Genomic DNA, 10000 nt, shown 5'->3' on the forward strand with positions numbered 1-10000 from the left:
AGACGCTGGTTTTAGATGCCGCGTTCAGCAAGAAACGACGGTGCCTATAAAAAGTGTGGTTCAGATTAAAGTTTTAATACATAGCTACTGAAACATCCATTAGTTCCCTTCTATTTAAAGCAGATGTTTTCAGGGGATATCTCACCCCGCCATGTTCGTTGTACATTTAAAGGTTGATACTTTGGCAGCTCCGTTTTATAACAATAACCGTAAACCTAATTTTAGGCGGTAGGTCAGATTTTTAATCTAGATTATTGACAGCATGACACTTAATCAAATAAAGTACAATAAAATCAAATGTAACGAATTTTTTTTTTTATGGCCTTATGTTAACTGAGCTGTCTGTGAAAGTTTACGTGGCTGGAAATTGATAGCAAGCCGAGTTTGTCTGAAGTTTTTTTTTTTGTGTGTGTAAATAATTCTCATTTTTTGGAACAGAATCCCAACCAAAGAATTCAGCTGAGGGCTAGCGCTGAGTCTGAACGCTATTAAAATAGTTTTGCAGATGACTAGGTGAAATGTGCAGCTTTCCATCACAGCTCAACGTAAGATTACCCCCCCCCTCCCTCCTCCAACCCCCCCCCCCCCCCCCCCCCCTTCCCTCCCCATCACCTCACCCGCACCTCTTCTATAGTCTGAAAAAGGCAGGATTCAAGATCAGCCGTGGCATCTGCTGTGCTTGTTTGGTGAAGGCTATTCATGTCATTTGTTTTTGAGTGTGTAAGATGGATTCACACCAGTTCCACTATTATTTCGTGGTTCTTCTAACCTTAGGTCAACTGCCAGGAGGCTATTGGAAGAAAACGTCACGTGAATCGGGGTGCCAATGTTATTCGATAAGAGTGTCAGGACCCTGACAGTTTGTGAAATAAATATTGGGAAACTGCGAGATGCAAAAAACGACATTCTACGACAACTGCACGCTATTCGGTGGATACACATATCAGGGAGCAAACGGTTTCAGCTATGAAGTGGCGCAGGAACCATACCCACCATCTTCTCACGTTGAAAGTGATTTCCAGAGGTCGGCGTGTTCCATGCAGCCAGCTGGCACCAGCGGTCCGCATGCCAAACCTAAAGACATCAATGGGAGCTGCATGCGTTCGAACCACCCCGAGCACCGCCAACCTCCACCTGTCTCACCTCCCCAAAACCCCAGCAGCAACTCGACACAGCCAGGCACCAGCAAGACTCTGCCCAAGTCTACACACTCCTCCACACCCAATCTCACCAAGCAGATATTCCCGTGGATGAAAGAGACACGGCAAAACTCCAAGCAAAAAAATAACAGCAGCCCCAGCTCAGGTACACGAATTTTCTTTTCCCGTTTTTCGTACCCCAGTGAAATATGGCTGCACGGTTCTTCAGGCAAACACACTGAAAAACACGATGGCCAAACGCATACAGCACGTAAAGCCTTCGCTGAGACCTTAACACTTTGTGGATACACTGCTAACATTAAGGCAGGCTGCCCTCCTCTTATTCCAGTCGCTCAATCCGCTATTATTGTGTCGAAAATGAAATTGAAACGTGTAATTACAACAACTATATACATCATGTCACTGGTTCTAAACAACCCAGCATGTATAAAGGTCATTGTGAAAGTAGAAAGTTGATATCACATCAAAAAAAAGTGAGGCATTAAAACATAAGCAATTGCCACAAGCCCATAAAAAAATATCCCTAAGCTTTTCCACTGGTATGATTGCTGATAGAAACATTAACATCTCCAGTGTAGCACTGCTGGATTTTAAACATAATCTCAAATAGTCGTGATATTTCATTCCTTTGGTTCTTTTTCAAATTAGCATTTGTCCTTCCCTCTTTAAGTGCATCACTTCAACTGTGGAATATGATTTTTTTTTCTCTAAACATGGTGTCAATATGATTAAGATTAAGGTCCTGGGGATCCCACATCATATTTTTGGTGTTGGAAGGTATAGAACCTTTAATATTGTTTGATGTGAAAATGATGGGCCTTGATATGTTAAAGGGGGTGCCTATTTTTCTTTCAAGAGTGATTAAATTTGCTTGGAGAAATTGCTGGTGCACTTTAAAGAGGTAATTATCTTTATCTTGTTGCTCGCAGCTGAAAATGTCAGTGGGGACAAAAGCCCGCCAGGATCAGCCTCCAAGAGAGCGCGCACCGCCTACACCAGCGCGCAACTAGTGGAGTTGGAAAAAGAATTCCATTTTAACCGTTACCTTTGCAGACCTCGAAGAGTGGAGATGGCGAATCTCCTCAACCTCAGTGAGCGGCAGATCAAGATTTGGTTCCAGAACCGCAGGATGAAGTACAAAAAGGATCAGAAGATTAAAGGCATGGTGAGTTCTTCAGGAGGACCGTCGCCGACTGGAAGCCCCACGCTCTCCGCGCAAGGCCCGGCCGGGTTCGTAAATGCCATGCATCCACTCGTCAACAATTCTGCCTACGACGACCCTTCGCCACCACCCCTGCCGCCACCGCCGCCTTTCAACAAACCTCATCAGAACGCTTACGCCATGACCATGAGTTACCAAAACCCAATGAAAAGCTGCTCGAGTCAGCAACAGAAAAGATATCCTGGAACAGCTCCAGAATATGATCCCCATGCACTACAGGGGAATGGCAATTATGGGACACCAAACATGCAGAGTAGTCCAGTGTATGTTGGCGGGAATTATGTGGATTCCATGTCCGCCTCAGGGCCTTCTCTCTTTGGCCTCAATCACCTCTCTCACCCTGCCTCCACCAGCATGGACTACAACAGTGCTGCCCAGATGACTCCTGGCCAACATCATGGACCTTGCGATACACATCCAACCTACACAGACCTTTCATCACATCATCCTTCTCAGGGAAGAATTCAGGAAGTTCCCAAACTGACCCATCTGTAGCAGGTGCAAGTGGGGGAACTTGACTGGGGAAAAGTAAATAACATTATCATTTCCTTTTTCTCATTACTCCTCTTTGATCTGTTCTCCTCTTTGTGTCTTCTTATCCATGTATGCTGGCTTATATGTTGCTTATATTGTCCCCTCACCAAACCTGCCCTCCTATGTAGATTATGCTTGCTCCATCCCTCCCTCTTCCCGCCCCGCCTCACTGTCACCTCCCCCCCCCCCCCCCCCCCCCCCCCCCCCTCCCCCCTCCACCCCCATCCCACCCCCAACCCCAACCATGACAACCTTTAGGGCAAAATAATACTTGGTAATGCAAAAGCCCTGGACGTTGCACATTTATTTCTTGGACTTAACGTGAAACAGGGTAAATGAATAAATCTCCTGTCCTTTGTGAAAAGCAAAAGTGAAGACATTTTTGGGTATTTGCTGATGCTGAATTTCCTTTGGACACATGTATTGCACTTATCGTTTACATTTCAATGGGTGTAACAGCTCAAATGAGGCAAGCAATTCCAACTTGGCCTTGAAGGATTCTTAAATTGAGTAGCTGGTGCATCTTTCAATATGTGTGTATTCTGGTGAACATTCAGATATATTTATTGATTAATACCAGGAAGAAAAAAAAAATCATTTTTTTTGTATAATTTATCCCCAACAATACGTATTTATATATAAAAAAAACAAAAAACCTGTACTTTTTAGTATTTACCTGTCAAAGCAGTTGTATTCATGTCTCTGTAAACAAGTTTATTTTAGTTAATGTAAACTAGATCAACATTGTAGTTTTATGATACCATTGTACCGACAAATAATGTAATTAGTTCTATTCTAGGCATGGGAACAGAATCAAACAGTAATTGTATAGTCTTGATTTAGAAAAATATAGCAAATCCTCCTTTTCTGAGACTCCCTGCCTTCTTTGTAGTTATTTTCCTTGCTAACAGTTGTCTGTCAAACAATTCTGGAATAAACCTCTTGTTAACATATTTTCTTGTATTGGTTATCTATTCATGATCATACATTTATGACTGCCAAAACCACACTAATATACACTTTGCATTCTATTGAGTGTACAGCTGTGATTGTAAAAACTATTTAAGCCATGTTTTAAGCACCCTCTCTGACTGTCTTTCTATTCATAAATAAACACACATACACACAGCGATGGCATTAGAGACCTTGTCTGTGTTATATTTATTGCCTTGTTATTCAACTGCTGCTTTCCATCTATATTGTTCTAATATCAAGGGCTGTGTGTGTGTGTGTGTGTGTGTGTGTGTGTGGGTGGCGGTTGGGGTAGTGGATTGGTGGGTGGAAATAAGTCTGCAATTGCGGCTTCTTACTGCACTATAAGAATGAAGCATTTCTGCATCTTGTAAATATCTTTATTCCCAAACAAGGTCCAGAGACTTACAGAAACATTCAGGAATTAAGGGGTAAAAAAGTTTCCATCCGGTGTAATGAGACACCACGTGGTGTCTGGGCAGAACAGTCATTGGATCTGCAAGAGAAACAAAGACGAGACCATGAGCTAGCTGCCTGCCAAAGTACACAGACCTTTCCAGCTAGTCCATTCAAAATGAAAGATATTTTTGCTTGGTCTAGCAATCAACTGCTTTTAAAGTGATGTTATCAGACCAAGATATGGATGGATTTGTCTGAGAAATTATTTTTGCATTGTGATTCGTATAAGCTCTAAAATCATGGGAGAAAAAACTGGGGGGGGGGGGGGGGGGGGGGGGGCGAATTGAACAGAAAACAGATTTGATGCCAGAATTATCCTGCTTCTTAAACTCAAATGCAAATGCCTGTAAATGGTTGATAGATTAACCATTTCAACACAAGTTTTATTGTGTTCTTTTTGAATTAAGTTTATTGAATTTTGAGCATAAAACGGAGTGAAGCGAGTCTTTAATAATAAAGGCGCCAAGCACTGTAATCAAAATCACATATCGCAACAATAGGTTGCAGTTAACCTATCAGCGACCCAGGGCTAGGAGATGAAAAGCCGAGAGTTATTCTAGTTATCTAATCACACAAACAGTGCATTTATTTCCAATTAATTCGATCGAGCATTTTTTAAATTTCTATACACTAATTGTGTAGGAAGCAGTGACGGGGTTTCCAGGCTATTTATTTATGTATTGTCCAAGTAATTTCCAGTGTTGAATATAAGAACGAAGTATTAAATAATTTTCAAAATCTATTTAGTTTTCCAGGCAAACTTTCATTGATATTTTCATTTTGTAATCTCACCAGTAACAGAACAGTCACATTTATCTTGCATTTAAATATAAAGCCAACACGAATTAGTGTACATCAGTTATACATTCAGATAACCAATGTAATCTCGCCGGTAATTCTATTTAATGTTTATTTAATAATGTGAAAAGATAACGAGTCAATATGTCCATCATCCGTTATTTTTTGGAAAACCTAGTTCAGATATTTTCATGTAAACTTTTTAATGGTTGTGTGATATCTACATGAAAGGCCAAGCGGCTCCAATCAGGTCTTAATTATATATACTGCGATATGGGCCATTAAAAAGACTGAAATCTGTTTGAACGCTTTTTTTTTCTCTCTCTCTGAGATCGCATAACAAACAATTCTCCAGGGTTTTTTTCCAAACACATTTTTGCAGTTGATGTCAAGAGGAAAAGATTCGGCGCCATATTGCTCGATTTTCAAACCTTCGCCACCCACTTTAAAAAAAAAATCGCTCTCCTCAAAACAAAACCCCTGAAATGTTGCTTTTGATAGAAGCTTGCAAATGTATATTTCCATTAACTCGCATTTCTCAGACCTCAATTGGGAATGAAATAGTCTCCCAATATATTCAGCACCCATTTTATTTATTGAGTTGGTGGATGCAGTTTAAATCTGTGCATCCTTATCCAGTCATTGTGCCAGAAACATGTCGACAGTGGAATTCCACTCTTCATAGCGGATTCAATTCAATATATATATATTTACCAGGCATTGTAAGACAATTTGTGTGTAAAACGGTAGCGAATAAACGGCGGTAAATATTTAACTTATTCACGGAGCATCTTTCAGGCAATTCACTGTTATTTATTTTTTTTTAGTTATTTTCAGGACGAGGATGAGACATCATTTTAACCCGGGCACAATGAAAATAAATCCGCAGCTACCAATTCAAAACAAAACGACACGCCATGTTACAGCCTTATTCTCACGTCATATTTTAACCAATTATTCCTCGGCCTCAGCAACTCCCACTCTCCAGCTTTCAGTAACGCGGCTACAATGGTTGTTTATCTCACTGGCCCAGTTTTGCGCATTGAAATATTCTACTTCGGAGTTTCTACTTTCTTACTGATACTAACTACAAGGGATAGATTTCTTCGCCTCGGAATAGTTTCACTGATGCAAACTCCAGTGAGGGGCCGCGGTTTAAATACTTGCTTCCCACACACGCATGGACTGACAAACAAAGGTTTTTCCAGTCCCAATTTCACGAATCCATTCCACATCCCACGCAGTTTTCACCAGGAAGCACTGAACCCGGCACAAGGTGGTGGCTTATATTTCATTCTCCCTTCTAGGAAATAATAAAAAAAATAATACTCTAATATATCTGTGTTTTCGGTAGGGATTTTTAAAAAACTTATTTGTCCAAAAAAGTAACCGGTTTGAGGTATCAATATAGTTAGTGCTGGCGACTTTGAGTTTAAAAATAAATGATTTTTAAAAATCGCCTCTTCTCACTTAAAAAAAAGAGATGGTCAGAATGGGAGGCCAGCGTTACTTCCTGGCATTTGATATGGGAAGGCAAATTCTTCAGTGTGTTCCCGAGCCTGAGCTGTCAAGAAGTTCTGTGGGGAAAGATTGATCGTGGCTGCCTTCAGTTCCACCAGTTTATCTTTTTTTCTCTCTTTTTTTTAAAAAAAAGGGCAACTATTGTAACTCTAAGGCCGGTCACGCTGAAATGGGGCTTTCCAAATGCTCCTATTTCGCATATTCAGAACCAAAGCAATGAAAATGTGTTTCAATATACTTTTCTAGTTTCAAACTTGCCTTTAGCTTTTATTTATAAAAAATCCTATATTAACACAACCCCTCAAAAAGGAAAACCTCTCTGTAGACTTTGGTAGATGGGTGATTGGTAGATGAATGAGGAAAATGGCTAAAGTAATGAAAAAGAGAAAGGGGCTGCCCAAATTTGGACTAAATGATAAGATGAAATTGGTTAAAAAAAATAGTTACTCAACAGTTTATATCAATTGTCGACTTTGCTCAGAGTAAAAACCGATACCTACCTGCTTTGAGAAACCTCTTCTGCACTTTGAAAAAAAAAAAAAATAGCGTAAAAGGCTGATAAATCCGTCCGACAATTGGAAAAGGGACACTTTGTGCCTTGTGTCCAATGGTACAGATATTTAAAGGGATTGGAATTTTCCTACGGGCCCGTGGCAACTGCCTGGCTGATCCTGTGAAAGTTCGAATTTTGTCACTAGCCCTGTTGTCAAAACTTTGAAGATTAATGAGGCGCCTTGTTAATTACTCAAGTCGCCAGATTTTTTAAAGTGCAAATCTTCTTCACTTGAATTGCAAAACACTGAGGTGTAATTGGGAGTGGGTTTTTTTTTTTTAAAAACCAACAAAAAAAAAACATCATCCCCCCACCGACCAACCTTTATAATAAAACGAAAATGCACAAATAAGATGAACACAATAAAATTTAAATCTTTGACTGGGGGGAAAAAATGAAGAGGATTTTTTCCCTTCACTTTTTTGAATCAATTGCAAAGATAATGGTTTCTTTTCATTAGACACCAAATTGCCATTGGGCAACGCCAATCATGTGACAACGACTTTGGTCCAATTTCAATCTAGACCTCAGCTTAATAGAGTCGGTCCCCATACGCCTTGTAATATCAGTGATACAGAATTAAAGGCCTGATAATATTATTTTTGCTCGACCTCCAAATATTCATAACTTTCTTTATTCGGTATTAAGCAAAAAAAAAAGGGGGGCCATGAATTTCGAATTGGAACGAGAGATCGGTTTCATTAACAGTCAGCCTTCGCTCGCCGAATGCCTGACGTCCTCCTACCCCGCTGTCGCTGAGACATTTCAAAGTTCATCAATCAAGAACTCGGCGCTTTCAGCCTCGACACTAATTCCTCCTCCTTTTGAGCAGACCATCCCAAGCTTGAATCCCAACAGCAACCAGCAACAGCGGCCAAGTCGCGTACAGCGGCCTCCAAATGGCCCGTTCCCATCTGCTGCCGCCGCCGCCGCCGCCGAGTTCCCCTGGATGAAAGAGAAAAAGTCGTCGCGGAAAAACAACCAGGCGTCTGTGTCGCTGTCAGCTACAATTCACGGGACCTCTCCTCCAGCGGCGGCGGAATCTCCGACAGGTCTGCTTTGCCCACTGCCCGCGCTCTCTCTGCATCCTCGAAACGCGTATTTTAAAATCAACAATTCCGATTTTGTAAATGTCATATTTTTTTAAACATACCGATTTGGAAAAGCGTTTTTTTGTTTTTTGTTAGCGGTGTAATTGCAATATTATTGACTTATAAAATGCATTGATAATTGTCCGACGTCTCGTAAACTTGGCCTCCAAATGCCGATTTAATCCCAACACTTAGTTTAATGTTATTTAATGTGCGGTTTGTCGCGTTATGTTGTGAAGATGTGAGGCTGCGTTACTAGATGCTGGGAGAGTATTCCCATTCTCGGCAGCCATGTTGATCAAAGTCCAGCGAAGCTACACCAACTCGTGAGTAAGGGGGTTGTGATTCGCTGTGTAAAATTGTCAATGTGAGGATATTTATTTCGAAGGCTAAAGAATGTTATTGAGCGACTTTAAGAAATAAATCTTGCACATGACTCATTTCAATGGATTTTTTTTTCCTAAAGGAAGAGGCGCTACTCAATTGTTCTCGCGAGCGAATGTTTAAAGTATTTGTCCTCACTCCTCCTCACCCTCTTTTCTCTCTCTTTCTTTCTTTCCCCCCTTCTCTTGTTAGACGGCACCGGCGAGCACGACATCAGTAGCAGCAGTGCGCGGAGATTACGGACTGCCTACACAAACATGCAACTCCTGGAGCTCGAGAAAGAGTTCCACTTTAACAAGTATCTGTGCAGGCCTCGGCGAGTGGAGATCGCTGCCTTGTTAGACCTGACCGAGAGGCAGGTCAAAGTTTGGTTTCAGAACCGCCGCATGAAACACAAGAGGCAAGCCCAGTATAAAGAAAACCAGGACGGCGGGGTCAGTTTTCCCAACAGCTCGCTGCCAGAGAGCGAAGCCGAGGAGGCATCGCCTTACAACCAACCCGTCGAAGTGTCGGGAACCAACTTAGACAATAAAAACTGCGCCGACCAGGCGCGAAAGCAAAGTCTGAGTAAAGAACTCCAAAACTTGCAAGAACTGACAGCGTACGGCAGCGACTCAAAAGCCCGGAGTCCCTTCAATCTAACGGGAGCAGCAGACAGTGGTTTTACATCAGGCCAGAATTGTCTGGTCAGTTTCGATAGCGTCAGCGTGGACGCCCTAGAACTGATCTCCCTCCCAGATTTGAACATGTTCTCCTCGGATTCCTACCTGCCATTCTCCGATGGCTTATCGCCCAGCTTGCATGGGTCTATCGACAGCCCTGTGGATATCCCCGAGGACAGTTTTGATTTTTTCACCAGCGCTCTGTGCACGATAGACTTACAGCACCTCACTTATCAATAACCATTGGCGAGTCAAAGAGTCAGTGTAAAAATTCAGCCATGTTAAAAAACATTTGTTGAGTGTTTAAATAACAATAATGTGGAATAATAAAAGTCTGTGTGATGTAGGGCTGATCTCACACTAAATAACTTATTCTCCAGCTTTGACTTGGGAGCCGACAGGAATGACAGTCTATATTGCACAGGTATTTAATGAAACACAGTTGTATTCAATTGCAGTTTCGACAATTGTGTCTACGAATGTGAATAATCCTCCTCACTACTCAGGAAAACATGTTGTATGTGTATTTATAGTATCGCTGCTTTATCGTATAGCTCCCTAAAGGATAACTGTGACGAGTTATTTTAAGTTTTAGAGGTAGCCTATTTATTGAAAATATTGAAATAGTGAATTTTAACTTATTT

General features: G+C 41.4%; 2 protein-coding genes and 1 long non-coding RNA gene across 5 annotated transcripts in view; 2 read left to right on the forward strand and 1 right to left on the reverse strand.

Moving 5' to 3' along the window:
- Positions 1-1113, reverse strand: part of LOC129710129 (uncharacterized) — a 6759-nt gene extending 5646 nt beyond the window's left edge. The window contains exons 1-2 of one of the 3 annotated variants that reach the window (XR_008725637.1): positions 624-781; positions 1-44 (exon numbers count right to left, since the gene is read on the reverse strand). The exon at positions 1-44 is cut by the window's left edge and continues 209 nt beyond it. This is a non-coding gene — a long non-coding RNA (uncharacterized LOC129710129). Of the gene's footprint in view, positions 45-623; positions 782-993 lie in introns of those variants that run through there. The other 2 variants (XR_008725639.1, XR_008725638.1) reach the window with 2 other exon arrangements.
- Positions 846-3068, forward strand: hoxb3a (homeobox B3a). Its single transcript, XM_055656871.1, has 2 exons — positions 846-1305; positions 2090-3068. Exons 1-2 carry the CDS (start codon positions 891-893, stop codon positions 2875-2877), a joined length of 1203 nt encoding a protein of 400 aa, XP_055512846.1. The 5' UTR covers positions 846-890; the 3' UTR covers positions 2878-3068.
- Positions 3069-7559: 4491 nt separating this feature from the next.
- Positions 7560-10000, forward strand: part of LOC129710132 (homeobox protein Hox-A2-like) — a 2605-nt gene continuing 164 nt past the window's right edge. The window contains exons 1-2 of the mRNA XM_055656880.1: positions 7560-8271; positions 8887-10000. The exon at positions 8887-10000 is cut by the window's right edge and continues 164 nt beyond it. Coding sequence (XP_055512855.1) covers positions 7887-8271; positions 8887-9596 — 1095 coding nt within the window. The 5' untranslated portion in view covers positions 7560-7886 and the 3' untranslated portion in view covers positions 9597-10000. The remainder of the gene's footprint in view (positions 8272-8886) is intronic.

The sequence above is a fragment of the Leucoraja erinacea genome, chromosome 27 (assembly GCF_028641065.1).
Source record: "Leucoraja erinacea ecotype New England chromosome 27, Leri_hhj_1, whole genome shotgun sequence".
NCBI classification, from domain to species: domain Eukaryota; kingdom Metazoa; phylum Chordata; class Chondrichthyes; order Rajiformes; family Rajidae; genus Leucoraja; species Leucoraja erinaceus.

Coding starts and splice junctions, on each gene's coding strand:
- hoxb3a (XM_055656871.1), top strand. CDS start 891: ATGCAAAAAACGACATTCTACGACAACTGCACGCTATTCGGTGGATAC. Junction 1,306..2,089: donor TAACAGCAGCCCCAGCTCAG/GTACACGAATTT, acceptor TGTTGCTCGCAG/CTGAAAATGTCAGTGGGGAC.